Source organism: Eubalaena glacialis, chromosome 9, assembly GCF_028564815.1.
Source record: "Eubalaena glacialis isolate mEubGla1 chromosome 9, mEubGla1.1.hap2.+ XY, whole genome shotgun sequence".
NCBI classification, from domain to species: Eukaryota; Metazoa; Chordata; class Mammalia; order Artiodactyla; family Balaenidae; genus Eubalaena; species Eubalaena glacialis.
The window spans coordinates 83,972,757-83,995,315 of NC_083724.1; the positions used below are offsets into that span (position 1 = coordinate 83,972,757).

The following is a 22,559-nucleotide window of genomic DNA, read 5'->3' on the forward strand; positions in this document are numbered from 1 at the left end:
AAGCTATAGAGTTCGGTCTCAGATTGTACATTTAGTCCAGTGGGTTCCTCTCTGCACTGATATAAAGTAAAAACACTTCAGACAATATCTGTGTCACAGAACTTGTTAATAATGTAATGACATTCTCTCCAGAAAATTACTCATTTCTACAAAGAGTTCTTAAGACCAGAAAATCCACTGACCTTCACCTGGGTGCTTTGGGTTAAGAACCCTTGCTCTAAGAACACCACAGAAGAGTTATCTGTATCAAAGCCTCAGACAATATGCACCATATTTCTGCCCTCCACACACCCAGTGATGGGATGCACTTGCATCAATAATAGACGCTTACTACTGATGGTAATTATCCAAGAGGAGGGATGTGTATCACATTTCCATTAATTTAGTCATCTTTATTTCAATTGTCTAACAGAATTAGAACTTTATTTTTAAACTTCTGTGTTTCATTCTTCATTAACTGTCTGCTATTCCCTTAAACTGAATATATTTTTCAGAGGAAAGAGTTATCTACTTGTTTAACACTTCATAATATATATCTTAAGAGAAAACATTAGAGAAAAGACAGATATAGTTTTCAATGCTGTGAAACATCTCTATCAGTAAGCTGTCAAATCTGTATAAAATATTTTAATTTATATTAAGCCCATCCAGGTTAATGCAAAATCTATTACTATCTTTGTCACTGATGCACCATTTCACCTCCATTTCAATTCATAGGGTATAATGAGAAAGCACAGGTTACCCCTACCCTACAGCAATGAAGAAAAGGGAACCCAAACCTGGAGGGCCCTTGATTTTTCACAAATGCTGAGGAGGAACAATCAAATCTAGAAAACATACAACCAAGAAATAGTGACTGAGGAATATAACTTAAATTCTTTGGTTTTTAAAACTATTCCCAAAAGCCCTTCTTTCAAAAGGCCCTTCAACTTTAAGAACTTCACAAAGTTAGGCCTACATACTTGGATAAGTGCAAAGATTTCAGATGACAACATTCAGTACTGTAAATTCTACATAAATGTGAGCTGTATAAGCATCTCGACCCCTCTTTATAAGAAAATCCTCTGTCCCTGAAAAACAAACCTTATTGAAATATCTGAAAAGAATAGCTCTAATCTCAACAGGACTCAGGCAGATTAGTTTTTCTAAGACATTTGCTTCACTATGAGAGAGATTTTGAAATGAAGCTCTGAGTGAGTTCTGGCGACTCTGGATACGTTCGTTCTTGTATTCAATTGCAGCTTCCAAAGCTTCAATCCCTTCTTCAAGTTCGAAAAGAACATGTTCTTCCTAGATATAATACAATAGAAATCACTCATTTTAAATGAAACAGTATAACTTGGACTTTGTCATATACTAAGATCTTATTATGCTATTTGAGTCTAATGGACAGTACCATTCTTCTACTAAATTAAAAAAAATGTTTATTGAGTGCTTGCTATGCTACACAATGCACTGTGTGTACACACACACACACAAACACACACACATATATATAATAAATAATCATTGAATCCTCGTAGTAAACCTTGGGTAGTAAAATGGAAGAGGAAGAAGGTTAGGTGAGTTATGAAACATCCCAAGGTCATAAGCAAATGCTGATCACGAAGGAATACACTTGAACAAAGCCTCAGCCCACAGGTTTGACAGTGTTATCATGTTATCTCCCTCCATGGCTCCTAAAGTGCATATTATGTGTCACTGAGATCTGGAGACCTCGGGGGTCCCTTCAAGGATCTATCAAAACAATATATTGCTAGGAAGGAAAGAAGAAATATACTAAAATAAGTTATTAAGAACTAGTAATCAGAGGAGAGTCTCTAGGGAAAAAACACAGTATAGCATAAGAAAAAGTAGAGGATTTAAGGACGTGAAATATTTCATAAGATTCCTAGGAGATGTCATTAGAGGGAAAGTGTAGGCACTAAAAATGGTGGCAGCAAAACCTTTTTTTCATGTGCCAAAGAAGATTTCCTCTGTAGGAAAAAAAAAATCTGATGAATTCCTGTCAGAAAACCTAGCAGTTCTCTGAATTATCCAAATAACATCTTATTTGGGGGATCTAAATCTCTGGTAAGAAATTATTTTGGACGTGGTAAGACTTGGATATATATTTTTGTATTCCCGTACTTGTGGTGGAGGCCACCTCCACTTTACGTTCCCTGAGGGCAGATGGTCTTGTCCATACTCACATCCTTATTGCCTAGCACAGTACATATTACATAGTTTAAACTCAGTAAGTATCTGCTGAACAACTTAATGAAGGGAGAGGAGAAAAAAACATTTTCATATGTCTTGGGTACATGACCCAAGTATTTCTCTCCACTCCTCCCCACAGCATTTCAAAGAAAAATAATGTTACTATTTCTGATCTCCCCAAAGAATAGTTAGAATGACTTCTGGAACTCGTTTTCTGGAATTCAGGGAAAAGGTAGGTAATAACCTATTCCAATGGGAGGTTGAATAATACTTATTTTTTTAAAGCCATTTTATAAAATCTCCTGAAAGAGCCATTTTGGAAAAAAAAAATGTTCAGCAGCCATTTTATTTCTTTGTGCAATTACTAACCATCAAGAATTTGAAGATTTGATAATCACTCCATAAGGAAGAAAATAATATTCACCTTTTTAAGAAAAACAAACTTAAATCCTGAAAGGTACTTAGGTGAATAAGAAGAACCAGAAAATAAAAGTGAATAACCCAAGAAAATATTTGACTTTTGAATGCATACTATGGTTATATTCTACCAAAAACAAATGTGGATAGTTTTCTGCATACAGTTCTTTTGTCTCCCTAGGTAGGTTTATTCCTAGATATTTTATTCTTTTTGTTGCAGTGGTAAATGGGAGTGTTTCCTTAATTTCTCTTTCAGATTTTTCATCATTAGTGTATAGGAATGCAAGAGATTTCTGTGCATTAATTTTGTATCCTGCAACTTTACCAAATTCATTGATTAGCTCTAGTAGTTTTCTGGTGGCATCTTTAGGATTCTCTATGTATAGTATCATGTCATCTGCAAACAGTGACAGTTTTATTTCTTCTTTTCCAATTTGTATTCCTTTTATTTCTTTTTCTTCTCTGATTGCCGTGGCTAGGACTTCCAAAACTGTGTTGAATAACAGTGGTGAGAGTGGACATCCTTGTCTTGTTCCTGATCTTAGAGGAAACGGTTTCAGTTTCTCACCATTGAGAATGATGTTTGCTGTGGGTTTGTCGTATATGGCCTTTATTATGTTGAGGTAGGTTCTCTCTATGCCCACTTTCTGGAGAGTTTTTATCATAAATGGGTGTTGAATTTTGTCAAAAGCTTTTTCTGCATCTATTGAGATGATCATATGGTTTTTATTCTTCAATTTGTTAATATGCAGAAAACTATAAGACACTGATGACAGAAATTAAAGATGATACAAACAGATGGAGAGATATACCATGTTCTTGGATTGGAAGAATCAACATTGTGAAAATGACTATACTACCCAAAGCAATCTACAGATTCAATGCAATCCCTATCAAATTACCAATGGCACTTTTTACAGAACTATAACAAAAAAAAATCTTAGGGACTTCCCTGGTGGTGCAGTGGTTAAGAATCCGCCTGCCAATGCAGGCGACACGGGTTCGAGCCCTGGTCCGGGAAGATCCCACATGCCGCAGAGCAACTAAGCCCCTGCGCCACAACTACTGAGCCTGCGCTCTAGAGCCCATGTGCCACAACTACTGAAGCCCGCGCGCCTAAGAGCCCGTGCTCTGCAACAAGAGAAGCCACCGCAATGAGAAGCCCATGCAGCCCCCCGCTCGCCACAACTAGAGAAAGTCTGCGCGCAGCAACGAAGACCCAACGCAGCCAAAAATAAATTAAATAAATAAATTTAAAAAAAAAAAATCTTAAAACTTGTATGGAGACACAGAAGACCCCGAATAGCCAAAGCAGTCTTGAGGGAAAAAAACAGAGCTGGAGGAATCAGACTCCCTGACTTCAGACTATACTACAAAGCTACAGTAATCAAGACCATATGGTACTGGCACAAAAACAGAAATATAGATCAATGGAACAGGATAGAAAGCCCAGAGATAAACCCACGCACCTATGGTCAACTAATCTCTGACAAAGGAGGCAAGGATATACAATGGAGAAAAGACAGTCTCTTCAATAAGTGGTGCTGGGAAAACTGGACAGCTACATGTAAAAGAATGAAATTAGAACACTCCCTAACACCGTACACAAAAATAAACTCAAAATGGATTAGAGACCTAAATGTAAGACCGGACACTATAAAACTCTTAGAGGAAAACATAGGAAGAACACTCTTTGACATAAATCACAGCAGGATCTTTTTTGATCCACTTCCTAGAGTAATGGAAATAAAAACAAAATAAACAAATGGGACCTAATGAAACTTAAAAGCTTTTGCAAAGCAAAGGAAACTACAAACAAGCCGAAAAGACAACCCTCAGAATGGGAGAAAATATTTGCTAATGGAGCAACTGACAAAGGATCAACCTCCAAAATTTACAAGCAGCTCATGCAACTCAATATCAAAAAAAACAAACAACCCAATCCAAAAATGGGCAGAAGACCTAAATAGACATTTCTCCAAAGAAGACATACAGATGGCCAAGAAGCACATGAAAAGCTGCTCAACATCACTAATTATTAGAGAAATGTAAATCAAAACTACAGTGAGGTATCACCTCACACTGGTTAGAATGGGCATCATCAGAAAATCTACAAACAACAAATGCTGGAGAGGGTGTGGAGAAAAGGGAACCCTCTTGCACTGTTGGTGGGAATGTAAATTGATACAGCCACTATGGATAACGGTGTGGAGGTTCCTTAAAAAACTAAAAATAGAATTACCATATGACCCAGCAATCCCACTACTGGGCATATACCCAGAGAAAACCATAATTCAAAAAGACACATGCACCCCAATGTTCATTGCAGCACTATTTACAATAGCCAGGTCATGGAAGCAACCTAAATGCCCATCAACAGACGAATGGATAAAGAAGTTGTGGTACATATATACAATGGAATATTACTCAGCCATAAAAAGGAACAAAATTGGGTTATTTGTAGAGACGTGGATGAATCTAGAGTTTGTTACACAGAGTGAAGTAAGTCAGAAAGAGAAAAGCAAATATTGTATATTAACGCATATATGTGGAACCTAGAAAAATGGTACAGATGAACCAGTTTGCAGGGCAGAAATTGAGACACAGATGCAGAGAACAAATGTATGGACACCAAGGGGGGGAAGCGGCGGGGGGTGGTGGTGGTGTGATGAATTGGGAGATTGGGATTGATATATATACACTAACATGTATAAAATGGATAACTAATAAGAACCTGCTGCATAAAAAAATAAATTAAATAAAATTCAAAAATTCCAAAAAAAAAAAGGATTACCTAGTACACCTGAGCACAGTGAGCCCCATTATTTGTGAAAAAGACGTAGTTCTGCTGATAACTCTTTCTCCTGCAAAGTAGTAAGTTCATGTTTTCTGCAAGCACAGGAGCTAATATTTATTGCCATAAAACTGACATTTTATAAGACCTGTAAGTTAAAACAGTTTAGAAAGGTCACAAAAAAAAACCAAAAAAAAAAAAAATGTGGAAAGAGTTTGCCTTTATGTAATGGCTGAGAACAATTTGGTACAAATTTAGTTTCTATAGTTTTGGATCTAAGTTAGGGAAGCACTGAGATAATGTAAGGCAGCATATCTATAGAACCCTGAGGATAGCCCGCTCTAGTGAGGCTCCAGCATATAAATATTTGTGGTTCCATCTAACCCAGCAAAAGGTTGTAGGTTGAGAAGAAGAGGGGCAATGGGAAGCTGTCCCAGGATGAAGAATTTGCCACAACTCAAACCTTAGATTATCAAGAGTTGACTATGCTTTGTCACAGAGCACTGCTTTCCAAACGTGCACCAGGGAGCTTGTAAAAATGCAGACTTCTAATTCAGCAGGTCTCGGTGGTGCCTGAAGCTCTGCGTTTCTAACAGGCTCCCAGGTGATACTATTGTTGCTGGTACAGAGATCACACTGAGAGTAACAAGGATCTAAAGCAGTGGTCTCCAAACATTTTAGATCACACATTTCCCATTAGTAAAAAACAAACACGACAAACGAAACCTTTTGAGCAAGCACTGCATGTATTTCTCTATAAATTATATGCATTTTCTAACGACAAAACATGAAATTGAAAATGTAAAAGATGAAATAAACATAGATATTCATATGTATTCTTCCTATACTCCACTTATTAGGTAACTGCTCTGCATTATTAGAAAAATAGAGTTCAAATATTTTATTTTTTCTAAGTTTTAGTTTCTGGATTTTACCCCCCAAAAAAGGAGGTGATTTGTCTATATTAAATTGTTGGGTAATCCTGTACTAGTATAGTGATCTAAAATCTTTATATCATTTCCCATGAAGTAATACAATTAGAAAAAATATTCTGATTTATTGTGGAAAGAAAAAATAATTCTGAGCAAGTTTAAAGACATCAAAACAGCAAACCATTCCACCTAGATTTTACTGATGTCTTGTGTCACAGCAGAATCTCATGTTCCCGATCATCTGCTACTGGAGATCTATTTAGTACTATCAATCTTGGCGTGAAAACAGTGGTGAGAGCAGAGCCCATTTCAAAGCTACACTAAGAAGAACCAACCATGTGGAAGCAGGGTGCACAGACGCTCACAGGACTAAATGGAACCCCACCAATTGTAGGAGGCTCACCCTTCCCTCAAACAAATCCAGGGTGGCTGCCAAACAGGTATCATGCATTGTGCTGCATTTTCACCACAAAACACTACATAATGTTTTTAGTTACAGAATTCCTCATGAAATAGAAACTTAAATGTTTCTTGAAGATAAGAATTGACCCTCTAGAAATGCAGATGGCCAACAGGCAAATAAGAAGATACTCAACATTGCTGATCATCAGGGAAATGCAAATCAAAACCACAATGTGATACCACCTCACACCTGTCAGAATGGCTATCATCAAAAAGAACACAAATAACAAATGTTGGTGAGGATGTGGAGAAAAGGGAACCCTCATACACTGTTGGTTGGAATGTAAATTGGTGCACAGTGGAAAACAGTATGGAGGTTTCTCAAAAAACTAAAAATAGAACTACTATATGACCCAGCAATTCCACTCCTGGGTACATATCCAGAAAAAAAAAACCCACTAATTAGAAAAGACACATGCACCCCATTGTTCACAGCAGCATTATTTACAACTGCCAAGACATAGAAGCAACCTAAGTGTCCATCAACAGACGAATGGATAAAGAAGAATTGGTATATATATATACAATGGAATACTACTCAGCCATAAAAAAGAACAAAATTTTGCCATTTGCAGCAACACGGATGGACTTGGAGGGCATTATGCTAAGTGAAATAAGTCAGAGAAAGACAAATGCTATATCACTTATAGGCAGAATCTAAAAATTACAACAAACTAGTGAATATAACAAAAAAGAAGCAGACTCACAGATATAGAGAACAAAATAGTGGTTACCAGTGTGGGGGGAGGGGCATTATAGGGGTGGGAGTATGGGAGGTACAAACTATTGGGAGTAAGATAGGCTACAAGGATGTATTGTACACCACAGGGAATATAGACAATATTTTGTAATAATTATAAATGGAATGTAACCTTAAAAATTGTACAAAAAAATAAAAATTAAAAAAAGAATGGACACTCTACCCCTCTGCAAACATAATTTGCTCATTCCCGTCTCTACGCCTTATTTAAGTGTTCTATCTAAAATGGCCTTCTTTCTTATATCTATCAATATATACCATGTTTTTCATAATCCAGCTCAAGATTCTGATCCACCAAGGCTGTCTTAATTGAATCTTCCCCCAAATGATCACTGCATTGTTTTGTATAAATAATGCAATAAGTATAGCTTTATTATATTATCTATAACTTGCTTTTTTATGTTCTTCAGGGTTTAGAGTTTTCTCATCTTTCTGTCTGTCTCCTCAGATGTAGTATGAATTCCTCAAGAGAAGCATAATGTTTTCTCCTTTTTTTTTCTCCCATAGGGCCCAGTAACTGTCCTGGGCAGGCAAGAATTCCTTAAATCCTCACGCGTTTTGCTGAATCTAAGGCTCTCAGACCTTCAAATCTGTAGGCTTGGGGCTCCAATTTAACAGCCTCAGGAGGACAACCTCATTCTGTGATCCTTGGCAAAGCTACCCCAATTAAGTTATAAAATAGGGCAGTAGAAGCTTATAATGTCACATAGCCCCCAATCAAGGTTGTCTTCAATTTCTTTCATCAACTCAATGAACAATAATGTCATGAAATCCTTTCCCCTGTTCCTTCTTAACCAGCCCCTTTCGCTTCTTGTCACACTTGCTCCAATCTAAAACACTACAAGATACATGATTCCCAGCCACTTACTTTCTCTTAGCAGCTTTCCCTTACTTTGGACATCAACTATAAATATTTGCAGAGAAAATCCAGGCTCAAAAGTTCATCTTTGGGACTTCCCTGGTGGCGCAGTGGTTAAGAATCCGCCTGCCAATGCAGGGGACACGGGTTTGAGCCCTGGTCCAGGAAGATCCCACACGCCGCGGAGCAGCTGAGCCCGTGCACCACAACTACTGAGCCCGTGAACCTAGAGCCCGTGCTCCGCAACAAGAGAAGCCACTGCAATGAGAAGCCCAAGCACTGCAATGAAGAGGAGCCCCCGCTCGCTGCAACTAGAGAAAGCCCGCACACAGCAACAAAGACCCAATGCAGCCAAAAATAAATAAATAAAATAAATTTTAAAAAGAAAAAAAAAGTTCATCTTTGTCTGATAAAGTAATAAGGTATGGATACCACTGCCAACTGAAGTAAAATTTTGAAAAGACAAAGTCTGGGACAGTTTGCTAGCCAACAAATGAAACATCTTTTACACAGTTAAAAAAAATAAAGGTGAGAGAAGCCATATCCTCCCCTAAATGAAAAATCCTAAAAGGTATTTTTATTGGGGTTTGAGTTTTATGCATCTACTTGGGTAGGACTTAGAGTGGAACATGCTCCCATACTTTCTGAAAGAATTAACCCATAATGCCCTAGACATCTGTTATATGTGATGAATTACCAAGTATCATTCAAGAAAGATACATAGAGAGAAGACAGGTGCCCTCTTTGGAAGAAATGAAAAAAAGTGTCCCTCAAATCTTTTTCTGTGTTCTGTGATTTCAGATGAGAAACCCCAGCTGAGAAAGACCATACTCAAAAGAAACGTTAGTCTCCCAGTCCCTGGCAACGCCTGGAAGGGGCCACGTTCATGGACCTCTATGAGAGGACATCACAGTCTCTAGTCAAGCATGCCTCATGGCACCAAACAGGTGACAGGTAGACTCATTACATCTGACAAAAGTCTCAAGGAAACAAAGTTGACCAGATTTATCATTTTTATGTTTAAGTAACAAAGATGGAGGAAATCATCCAAGTGATCCATCATACAGCACTTCTAGTTCCAAAGCACACTGACTTACTTCAGGTGATAACACACTACCATTTTTAAGTTTCTCATCCACGCTGTTTCTTCGTCTCTGTAGCTGATCCTTTTCTTTCTGGAGGGCTTGAACTTGTTCTGAAATCTTTATTTTCTCCTCAGCTGTGCTGCTCTGGAGCTGCACATTCTTTTCAGACAACTCTTGGTCCAACAAGCTCAGGCGAGTTGATATTTTCAAACTATCTGTGTTTAAAGCCTAAAAAGACAATCAACCAGACACCCCAAGATCAGTTATTAGAAATCCAGACTGTAAATAAATTAGGAAAAACATAGAGAAAATTACTAAGTGAACATATTTTTAGCTTTTATATTATTGTTTTCTCCCATGGATTTTTTTGGGGGGCTGGGGAGCTTCATTTTCTAAAATCTTAAGTTGAATGCCTTTTTTTAAAAAGTGGAGATTTTTCAAACAATGGATTTATTACTAAGTATTGCTTGGCCAAACCAGACTATACAACACAGGTTTGAGAGGCAGTATTTTTCTTTTGTATTATTTTCCAAATCAAACTTTTCTTTCTTGGCCTGTTACATAGTAGAATTAATTATGCTAACATTTCCTAGAGGTTGACATTTGGTTTGCTGTTATTTAAACATACAATTTGTTTCTACTTTTATTTCATTCCGGTCAAAATTATGGCCAGTTAGATTTACGGTGATCTTCATTATGACCAATTTAAGATAATCTTAAAAAGAGTTTTTCGTCAAAGTAATTATATGTATATACTGCCATAAGGTTTAATAATTTTTTTAAAAAGCAGTCCCCTACCCAACCCTTTCCCCTGAGTCTTGCTCCCTAGAAACAACCATCTTTAACCTTTTAAGCTATTTCTTCTGGTGTTTATGTCCATGTTTCTAAATAACATTACCAATTTTAGATACTGTCTGCTGATTATCTATTACAGAAGACAAGGATTTAGCACTCCTATGCCTCCTCTTCTGTACTTCCCCTCCCTCTATTCTCCCAACATAAGTTGTATTACAGTTTTTAGATAAACCAATGGTCAGTTTACATGATTTTGTGAATACATGAACGTTTTGCCTGGAGCCGCCATCCTCCTGCTCCAAACTGGACTAGTTGTTCCTGGACTTCCTTTGGTATTATCCCGAAAATTTCCAGTTAGATCACATTTGCAGGATCCTGAGTCTTCCTTTATCATAGCTTGCACCCTCATTTTTAAGGAGCACATCCTCTAGTAGTTTCCTGAGACAGGCTAGGTAGTAGATAATTTTTTCACCAGAAAATGTCCTTATTCTACCTTCCCATTTGATTGATAGTTAGGCTAAAAAGAGAATCCTTGTTTGGAAACCATTTTCCTTATGAGTTTTAAGACTGCTTCAGGTCTTTTAACTTCTAATGAAGAAGGTTGAGAAGTCTAATGCCATTCTGACTCTCAAGATTTTCAAGTGACTAGTCTTCTATCTGGAAGCTTTCAGGATATATTTTTTGCCCTAGTGTACTCAAAACTTCACAATGATATGCTTTTAGTACTCTTTGCTGTGCCTTTGATAAGCTATTTCAACCCAGAGTCTTATATCTTCAGTGCTGGCAAATTTTTTGTATTATGTCTTTGATAATTTCCTCTTCTCCTGTTTTCTCTGTTGTATCTTTCTGGAATTCCTGTTACTTGGATGATGGACTTTGTGGGTTTACCTGCCGATTAAATTTTATTCCTCCTAATTTCTATTTATCTTTTTATTTACTCTCTGAGATACTTCCTTATCATTATCCTCCAATCCTTTTAATTTCCAAAAGTTCTTTCATGTTTTTTTATAGCCTGCAATTCTTGTTTTATGGATAGAGTATCATCTTTTACCACTTGAAGATATTAAGGTTTTTTAAGAAGTTTTTTCAGCTCCTTGCTCTATCTCTAATTTATCTGAGCTTCTTTTTTTTTTTTCCTTTTGTTTTGGCCTCTGTCTTTAATGTTAGTAGCATTCCTGAAATATCCATCATACTTAAGAGTCAGGTATTAAAATCCTGATAAACTGTGGTGGGTAAGATGTGTCACAATAGGATATATCTGGGATATGGCCACTTAGTTGGGGGCTCCCAAATGTAAATTTTTTAAGGTCTTTTTTTCTGGGACTGTTTCAGAAAAATCCACCAATCTCCTGCTGGGAAGTATAAGTCTGGCTGCCAGCATTTTGGGATCCAAGTAGGGGTTAGGAAATGGATATCTCAGGATTCAGACTTTCATTCATTCCCTGTTTATTTTGACTTACCCCAGCCCTCTGCTGTACCTGGTTCAATCTTCAGAAAATAAATCATCTAGTCCCAGAATCAGAAAAGGATGCTTTCCTGACTATGCCCTGTTTTCATCCTTAGGCCTCACTCCTGCCATCTAAAAATCATGGTCCCTTCATTTCTGAGCCTTTTTCATGTTTATGTGAATTATATCTCATAAAGCTGTTATAAAAAAAAAAAAAAAGCTAAAGTTAAAGGCTTGGCTCTCATTGATGTCCCTCTTCTAGACATTTGGATTTCAGCTTCTTCTGTTCTGCTAAGTCAGTAACCACTTACTATCTGCTTTCCATCTTACATTTTTTGGTAACCTTTTGTCCTCTGTTGTCTCCCCTACTGTTTTTTCCCTTTATGGGTTTATAGTTTTTTTGAGTAATAGCTTTACTAAAATATAGTTCACATACCATACAATTCACCTATTTAAAGTGTATAATTAGATGGTTTTTAGTATATTCGCAAAGTTGTGCAACCATCACCAGAATCAATATTAGAACATTTCATCAGCCCCAAAAAAGAAACCCCATGCCCACTAGCAGTCATTCCATTTCCTCACCAAGCCCCCACCCAGTCCTAAGTAACCAGTATTCTACTTTCTGTCTCTATGGAACTGCCTACTGTGACTGGCTTCTTTCACTTAACATAACGTTTTCAGGGTTCATCCATGTTGTAGAATGTATCAGTGCTTCATTCCTTTCTATTGCTGAATAATATCCCATTATTTCATTTATATATTATCAGTTGAAGGACATTTGGGTTGTTTTCATTTTTTGACTATTATGAATAATGCTGTTATGAACATTCATGTACAAGTTTTTCTGTGCACGTATGTCTTCACTTGTCTTGGATATACACCTAGGAGTGGAATTGCTAGGTCATTTGGTAATTCTATGTTTAACCTTTGGAGGAACTACAAGATAGTTATCCAAAGCAACTGCACCATTTTACAATCCCACCAGCAGTGTATGAGAGTTCCAATTCCTTCATATTCTCACTAACACTTATTATCTATTTTTCTGATTATAGCCATCTTAGTGGGTGTGAAGCAGTATCTCATTTAAATTTTGGTTTGCATTTACCTGCCGGCTAATGATGTTGAGCATCTTTTCATGTGCTTATTGGCCATTTGTATATCTTCTTTGAAGAAATTTCTATTATATCTTTTGCCCATTTTTTAATTGGGTTGTCTTTTAATTATTGAGTTGTTAGAGTTCTTTATCTATTCTAGATACAAGTTCTTTATCAGACACATGATTTGCAAATATCTTCTCCCATTCTGTGGGTTATCTTTTCACTTTCTGGATAACGTCCTTTGCATCACAAACATTTTTAATTTTGATGAAGTCCAATTTATCTAATGTTTCTTTTGTTGCTTGTACTTTAGGTGTAATATCCAAGAAACCATTGCTTAACCCAAGGTCACAAAGAGTTATACCTATGTTTTCTTCTAAGACTTTTATAGTTTTAGCACTTACATCTTTGATTCATTTTGAGTTAAATCTGTATATGTTATGAATATAGGCTTTTTATATCATGTTTCTTGTCTGAAATGCATATGATCGCATCTTACGGTATTTCTTAAATACTGAAAAAATATGTAATATTATTCTTATGACTTTTGTTTTAAAAAGAACCCAGAAATATGTCTCAAGTTTCTCTTCTGTTTTATTAAAACAATCTTCAAAGAATCAATTTTGCTATGATTTCCTGTGGGTTTCCTTTATTTGCACTCTCTGCTTACCTCAGTATGTTCTGACTTCCTAAATATTACATCTTGTTGAAACTAGAAAACCGCTATTTTCTTTTCTTTTTTTCCCCTGTATCATGAAGTAAATGTATTTCAGAAATAAGAGTCTCCTTCTTATTCCTTTTTTATTTTTTCCTCTTTCTTCTTTTGTGATACAGAACATATCATAAAGGTCCCAGGTATTTTCTTCTATTTATTCACTTGATACGTTAATTTGTTAACCTCCTTTGCTGTCATTTACATGGGTCCTTTTCGGGGGTCGCAGCTTTTAAAACCTGACCCTGACAGCCAATGTAAACAAGCTACCTGGATGTAGCACCAGCAACTAGGCTGGTTGGAGGGGCTGCCCCTACCCCAATGTCCAACAGCCTGCTGCTAAAAGCTATTTCAACATGTTTGGGGAACAGAGGACAGAGCAGAGGTTAAGTGCAGGTCCCCATGCCTGTCCACCTGTTATACTGAGGTGGAGAAGTTAAGAACATGTCACCATCACCTCAGATCCCAGTGGTCTAGATGCTGGATGACAGGCAGGTTTAATAAAGGGCAGGTCTCTGATCTCTCTGTTCCATGACTCAATATTATAGACTGACCCCAGACTCAAGGCCAGCTGGAGGCAAAGGTTTGTGCAGACAGTCTTTGTCAAGTCTGGGGCAAGCTAGCTTCATTTTTAGATGCTATTGTTGCTACTGCTATTATTGAAAGTATGTATATATCTAATATATATATACATATATCTAAAAAAGCTTCTTCTGGTCCTTCTACTCCCTCCACAATCATTCCTTTTTCAAAACCTGAAATTGAGGTGAAGTCCTTCATAAAACCACTTCTTTGACTGGCTCAGAGAACCCAAGTCCTACAACAAAAATTTTTGTAAAGATACCCTTGTCTTTTTTTTTTTAACTTTATTTATTTATTTATTAAAAATATTTTTTTTTGGCTGCATTGGGTCTTCATTGCTGCGCATGGGCTTTCTTTAGTTGCAGAGAGTGGAGGCTACTCTTCGTTGCGGTGCGCGGGCTTCTCATTGCGGTGGCTTCTCTTGTTGCGGAGCACGGGCTCTAGATGCGCGGGCTTCAGTAGTTGTGGTGCACGGGCTTAGCTGCTCCAGGCATGTGGGATCTTCCCAGACCAGGGATTGAACCCATGTCCCCTGCATTGGCAGGCGGATTCTTAACCACTGTGCCACCAGGGAAGTCCCCCTTGTCTTTATAATTAGAAAAATAAACAAATCTTCATTATACAAAATCTTCTTTCTTTTATAGGAAACCTGCAAACCCCTAACTGTGAGTAGTGATAGATCGTTTTCACGTCTATTCTTCCAAATTATCAATGTTCACTCTACAGCATCAAATGGTACAATTTATTTTTAAAATATACACTAAGGTTAATAATAGAGGCTGCCAGGGGAAATGGTGAATTATTGCTTAATGGTTACAGAGCTTCTGTTTGAGGCAATAAAAAGTTTGGAAATAGACAACAGTGATGGTTGTACCACACTGTAAATGTAATTAATGCCGCTGAATTGTACACTTTAAAATGGTCAAAATGGTAAATTTTATGTTATGTATAATATACTACAATTTTTTAAATACCCCAAAAAAGTTAATAATAAGTAAATCATACTTGGTAGAACACTGAACATTTTACTTCAAAATAGATTTTAGTGATGGTCATTAAATAAGCACCAATAAGCGAAATACACTGAAAACCAGAAAAGTTTTCTTTTGGTTTCTAACTTTACAGTGGTATGATTTACTTCATAGAGAAAAATAAATCCTAGTTTATATGGCTTACAACCAGAATCAAAGAGCATATTAGATAGAATACCTGACTAGATCGTAACTTCTTATTTTCCAGATGGCTCTTCTCCTGTAACAGGGCCTCCTTCTTACAAACTATGGCCTCCCGTTTCTTTAAGTCTTCTTCCAGCTCCTCTAATTCTTGGCGTTGGTTCAGAACTTTCTCTACTTCTTCATCTAACCATTTCTTTTGCTCATCCAATTTCTACATTAAAATTCCAAAGAAATGTTATAATTTGTTATTCTTCACCATAAAATTTATATGGTAATAATATAACTTCAGATTGACTAAAACACCTTAAATGAACATTTAAAAACTATCTGGAATACCTTAAATGAACAGTGAGAATAAAAAAATAGTGTCTGTCCAAAACTGTCAAGAAATAAGTGGTTCTAAGTTAACATCTTTCTGCGTTGTTTTATAAGGAATTAAAATTTATTCCACAAATATGTTTGAGTCTGAGATTTTTCAGGCTGACAGTTTTCTTTATATTGAGAGTTAGTTCTGAGAACATGCTGGAAATCTTCTCTGTTACAGAGGTGCACACCTCTATCACAGCACTAATACTACTGATTGTTCTACGGTCTTTCTCCCCTACTTGAGCTCCTTGACTGATTGCAAGGACAGTGCTTTTTGCCTCTCTAGCCCCAGTGCCTACTCTACTGCCTGGCCCATGATTGGCTTTCAATAAAATGTTAAATGAATTCTTGATTCAATCAATCAACTAATGAGGTGAATAAATGAATATACATTGTGGAAGACATAGATGATGGAGCATGGAAATCCACTCTGCATTGTAGCCTGTCAACATCAAATAATTACAAAATAAAATAAATTGAGCTGTAAAGATTTCCAAAACAAACATCTCAGTATTCTCTTGAGTTAAGGATACCCAGAAATAAGTACCAAAAAAATGTGAATGGAATGACTGTCCAAGATGAACTCTACCAAGTGCCCATCTGCACTGGGACATAGTAATGAAGCAATGCCACCTAAATAACAAATAATAAGAAAACAAATCAATATAGTACTATTTTCCAGTTCTTCTCAAACTTGATAAAAACTGTCCCTAGAAATCTATATTAAGACAATAAGACAGTGAATATGCATGAGAAAAAGAGAGCAAAGTGGCCAAGGCAAAGCAGGTCCAGAGCTATGTAGTTTTCCATCCAGACCTAGAGAGTATGGTCCTATAAGCAACAGCACATCCAAATAATATTGAGGCCTAAAATAGCAGCTCTACAATTATTAGGAACAGGAAGCATATCCCAGAGCAACTACAGAAATACTTTAGTTTTGTTATATCCAGCTATACCTTAGAAACTCCATATATGAGACCCTGTGAAGACTAGCAATTAACTTAAAACATATTCTACAAACATTTCTTGACTGTGAGTGGGGTTTGAAAGATGAATAACAGATATTCTGTAAGCTTCATTCCAACAGGAAAGAAACCAAAAAATTATGACGGTTGATAATAAATGTTGTATACAGCTAACTCCTAGGTACTATGTTGCAAAAATGGAAGGAGGGATCGGTTCTGTCTGAGAAATGGAAGAAATGTCAGTGCCAGCCTCACAGAGTAGGCAATATTTTAGCTGTGCTTTGAAGAATGGGTAGGAGTCTGCTAACATAATACAGGTTTTTTTAGGGAAATAATAATAAATGAATGGATTTTTCTGCATTTGATATAATAAAGGTTATGATTTGTGCAATTCACTGTATCTTAGTAACTTTTCTGAAAATTTCTTATTTTGTCTTTTCTTATAATAAATATTCCTACCACACAGTTCCAATTTTAAATACTCTCTTCTTATAAGAGAGCTTCATATCAAAGCAATGTCCTATTAAAAGCTCTTTGGATAGTCATACTGATTAATTTATAATCTTGTTCTTATTTAGAGTCAAATTCTGGAAAATGTTGTTTTACAACGTTAAAAAGCATGAAGGTTTTTTGTTTGTTTGTTTGTTTATTATTTTTAACCCAACATAATCAGTGCAAGCTGTGGGAATCTATTATTGTATTCATTTAAAATTTAGATCCTTAACATTTTGAAAAGCAGGTCTAACTATTCTATGCACTCCTACCTCACCTACTCCCCCACATACCCTTCCACCCAGAAATATTACCAAGTACGTCAGAGAGAGAGCTCTTCAACTAATTTCTAAAATACACTAGTAAAATAACTGAGAATAAATTCATGTCCTAAATTTTACTATTAAAATATATAAGATTTAAGAAGAGAGAGCAAATAAATTTTTCAGAATTAAGGTGATGTATTTGCATTTGAGGGTAATTACAGTTTTAAGCACAGTAATCTTCTTTAAGACTTTTAGAACTGCCATTTCTAATTTACATAAAATTAAAATTTTGTTTCTTTGAACTTTGATATTAATCTATGGATTTCATTTTTTAAATGTGGCACTAAAACAATAGCTTTTTAATATATTATATATGGTGCATATACAATTTGGTTGTGCTTGAGTAGAGAGCTCTTATCTTTAGAAATATATGTTTCCAGGTGAATAAACCAGTCTTGACATGGAAATAAATACAATCTAGTTTTCATGTTTACATTCCACAACATTCAAATAAACCCATTTCTACTGAAATAAGAATACAGCACATTTCCGGATGGGAAATTAATTTTTTAATAACACAAAAAATTCACAAGAAATATTAGAAATTTTGTACTCGAGTGGCAAAGTCTAGTGTTTGAAGATTTTATTCAGAGTCCACCACTTTTTACCCCTACTTAGACAATCATCAAATTGCAGAGAAACCAGGAAACACTAAATAGAATCGACAAACCTGGAGTTGGTCTATACTTCCAAACGAACCTTTTCTCCTTTTCATCTTAAATGCATCAAGGTCCTCAGCTTTCAGTTTTAGACCTTCTTCCTGTTCTGTTTTTAACTGTAGTTCCTATAGAAAACAGGAATTGAAAATACCTCATTGCTTTTACTACATGGTCATCATTAAATATTTATGCAGATAATCATTTTAACATTTACTTTCTTAGTTGCAAAAAGAAAGAAAACGAGTAGATGAAGCTTGGGGCCATTTAAGAAGAAAATAATGTTAGCCCCTCATTCAAGCAATAAAATCTCACAGTAAAAATCAGGATTTACTAGAAAAACTAGGTATTTTTTTTCATTCTTTGCCAGTGTTACAAATTTGCATAACAGGGATAAGAGTACGAAAATTATAAATCTGCTCTTCTCTTCTGCCTTTCTGAGTTCACTACCTTCAGTTAGTCCACCCAACGCACCCGTCTGCAATGGGGATATTAGAATTTATCACAGGAGAAATGTAAAAAGAAAAGTTATATTCAGTTTCCAGCATTCAAAAATCAGATTTTGCAGCATGAAAATAGTCTTTCAAGACTGATCATGGTCCTCTGAAGAGTATTTTCCAAATTCCTTTAGTTTCCATTCACCTCTTAAGAGTCAAGTCAAGAGGGCCTTTGTGTTCTACTGGGGTTTAGAGACGATGTTGCCATCCACCACCAAAGCTTAGCAGGAATCAGGAAGGAGGCCATGAACTCAAAGTGAAGTGGTCCGCACTGCTATTTCTTACTGGTCCATGATGGATAAGTACAGAAATTAAAAGTAAGTGTTTAGAACCTTTTACAACAATTTAACAGAATAATTTTGTCTGTTGAATCTAATAATTAAAAGATAGACTTGTATATTTTAGTTTTTATTTCATTTTTCTACTAGTTCTTGTTTACAAAGGTATTGGGCTGTGACAAATTAATAATAAAATGAAAATTGTATCTTTTCCATAGGTAATTTCAGAAGTACTGATAAAAAGGAAGTAAAAGGGAAGTCTACCATTTTCCAGCCCTGGAAATGGAAGAAAGGAGAAAAGAGACAGTAAAAAAGATGTGTGTCCCAATTTTCTTTTCTCTGAGTTTTGGCCCAGAAAGGGGATGATAAATAAAGGTATCACTGAGAGCAGACGGAGAAAATGAGGACTGCAGCGCAGAGGCCTCACACCCACATGGATCTGCCCAGTCTTGCTGAAAGAACAGAGACGTACGATCAGGAAACAGAGACTAACTGGACTCCTTGGCCTCAGATGATGAGGATCCTGAGTTGAGAACAAATAGGGGTCAGTTATTGTGGGGAATTGACCCCAAAACTGAAGGTGAGGACAGGCCACTGGGCTAGCAAGCTAGATGGAAGATCTAATAGTCTCAACAGGGATTTATAATGCCATTAGGAGATGAGATGAAGCCAAAGCACCTCCAGGCTCTAAGCTGAAAGTGAGACCAATCTATGAACTATACTGGCTTCACATCAAGTGCCAGCAGGGAAAGGTGAACAAGAGAGAGCAGATTCCAGCCAGTCACATCCAAGGACCAAATGAAACTCAGAAAGTCCCTTCCCCCTCAACACCATGTGATGCAATAAAGCTACACACCCGAACACCACATACACCAGACTCTATCTTTGAGAATCATGGGGAGGAAGAGGCCAAGAGACTGAATATTCTTATTCAAGAGAACTGAGAATTATTTGAAGGAAATGTTTAAACTATCAGAATAAGGTTTGAACAAACTGGTTATTTGGTTAGTTCCCATGATATTTCCAGAAATTCTCGTGACATGGTTTGGGCAGGGCAGGGTGGGAGGGGTGTCATAAGGAACACAGGTCTGCTATAGACTAAATAATTTTCTATGCCCACTTGAGTTGAATTATGAGTGCATTTGGACCCTGTTATATTTACTACCCATTAATTTTTCATGCTTCCCTAGCTCTAGTTCACAGTTATAATTTAGCCCCTGTCACAGTCACAGCAACTTCAGGATGCTGAAATAAAGTCACCTTATACTGGAGCTGACTACCTACTATTCTTATTCTTCTACAAATGCTTTAAAAGTGTACTGCAGGTAGTCTAATCCCCTCTTTTGCATGTTGCTCTAGACATTATTACCTTTACCTTATATTGTAATCTCTATTATAATAGTAAAATAACTGTCTACCAGGTACTGTGCTACGCTTTTTACATCTATTTAATTATCCCATTTAATCCTCACAATAATCCTGTGAAACAGATACCATTATAAATCCCATTTTATAGATGAGGAAATTGGTGCTTAGAGAAGTAAAAAGCCCAGGTCACATTTCAGGGGTTCCCATACCTTTCCTTTATAGCTCATCCATAGTCTTCAGTTAAGAACTGCTGCTCTACGGAGAACCTATGCAGAAGTCATAGTATTCTCTGGAAATGGTTTAGTCAAGTGAAAAATGGAATGTTAGAGAGTTAGCTCCAAACAGAAGACAAGATATCCCTTAGGACTCTGAGCAGGTTTTGTTTTTGCATGAAGTAGTAGAAACTTCAATATATCTTTGGGGCAGACTGTTCCTTTTTCTGGAATACTCATTCTCCCCCTTAAATGGGTCATATTTCCCTAGAATGAGAGAAGGAAAAAAATTACCCTAGATAAGAATGTAAAAAGTTTAAGTTACAGGCAGAGTTGCAGTTCAGCAGACTATGCATTCTGCTCAAAAGTTTTTTTCTTTTCCCTAAACATAGATTTAGAGAGTGCTATGTCTTGTTGGTTTAAGCCAGGGTTCATGAGAGATGAGAAGCTGAGACCCAAAGACCACAGGACTGACAGGCAGGCCTGATCCTCACACTGGAGGAAGGACAGCAATGAACAGACTAGGCTGTTGGCAGTGAAATGAGAATTGAACAGATTCAAGATATTTAGAAGACTCAATTTATAGGACTTTGTGGTTCATTGGATATGGGTAATGAGGAAGAAGACAGAGTCAAGGATGACTGCTAAATTTCTAGTTTACCCAACTGAATGCATTGAAATGTCATGTAAAGTACACTGGAAAACTATATTTTCTCCCCCATGAAGGGAGCAGGGAGGAGGAATAGTGGGGAGATAAGTAAGGGAATTCATCTATAAGACAACCTAATAAAGATGTCAATGGTTGGATATATGAATCCAGAGCTCAAATGGCAAATCTGGTATTAAGGATTAAATCTGGGAGTTGTCAGAGTTAAACTGCAGTCATGGAAAAAGACAAGGTGAGAGGTCACCCAGGACAGAGTATGGAAGATAAGAGGGCATAGGCTAGAGCCCTGAGTAATTCCCATAGGTAAGGAAACGATAGTGTAGGATAAGCTAGCAAAGACAAAGAACAAGCAATCAGAGAAGAAAAAACAAGGTGAGTATAATTTCACAAAGGCAAAGGGGGAAATATTTCAAGATGGAGGGAGTGGTGAACTATGGTGGATGCAGCTGAGGTGTGACAGAGAGAGCACTAGTGAACTTCTCAAGAGCTTTGAAGTGAACGGTACAGCCAAGACCCAGAAACCAGACTGGAGAGGAGAAGAGAACAAATGAAAGGAAAGGAAACAGAATCAAATACAGTAAACTTTTCCAAGAAGTTTGGTTATAAAGGGGAGAAGTGAGAGAGAGAAGTATAAAGTTGAAGGAGAATAATTTTAGGATAAGAAAAGTCTAAGATGTTTAAAGAAAGAATCTAGGAGAAGAGGAAAAGCTGAAAATACAGGAAGAGAAAAAGACAAATGAGATAAAGCACATAAGTGCTTAGCACAGTACTGACTGAAGACAAATAATAAATGTTATTTACTGCTATAATAATGATTATTACCATTATTATTAAGAATGAGTAACTCAAGGAAATTAAGAAAGCAATTCCATTTATAATAACATCTAAAATAATAAAATATCTGGGAATAAATTTAACCAAGGAGGTAAAAGACTAGTACACTAAAAATTATAAAACATTCTGAAAGAAATTAAAGAAGATTTAAATAAATGAAAAGACGCCCCATGCTCATGGATAGGAAAACTTAATATTGTCATGATGCCAATACTACACTAAGAGATCTACATAGTCAACACAATCCATATCAAAATTCCAATGGCCGGGACTTCCCTGGTGGTCCAGTGGTAAAGAATCCGCCTTCCAATGCAGGGGACTTGCGTTCAATCCCTGGTCAGGGAACTAAGATCCCACATGCCACAGGGCAACTAAGCCCACGTGCCACAACTACTGAGCTTGCGCGCCTCAATGAGAGAGTCTGTGTGCTGCATACTACAGAGTCCACGCACCCTGGAGCCCACTCGCCACAACTAGAGAGAGAAAACCTGCATGCCACAACTAGAGAGAAGCCCACATACCACAACTAGAGAGAAGCCATTGTGCCACAACAAAGAGCCTGCACCACAATGAAAGATC

The 22,559-nt window shown here is 36.7% G+C and overlaps 1 protein-coding gene across 6 annotated transcripts in view; it reads right to left on the minus strand.

Annotated features, from left to right (window-relative positions):
* Positions 1-22,559, minus strand: part of KIF27 (kinesin family member 27) — a 95,599-nt gene that overhangs the window by 16,606 nt on the left and 56,434 nt on the right. For all 6 annotated transcript variants that reach the window (XM_061199291.1, XM_061199293.1, XM_061199292.1 and 3 more), the window contains 4 exons: positions 18,139-18,252; positions 15,354-15,530; positions 9,521-9,736; positions 1,084-1,290 (listed from right to left, as the gene is read on the minus strand). In XM_061199291.1, coding sequence (XP_061055274.1) covers positions 1,084-1,290; positions 9,521-9,736; positions 15,354-15,530; positions 18,139-18,252 — 714 coding nt within the window. The remainder of the gene's footprint in view (positions 1-1,083; positions 1,291-9,520; positions 9,737-15,353; positions 15,531-18,138; positions 18,253-22,559) is intronic.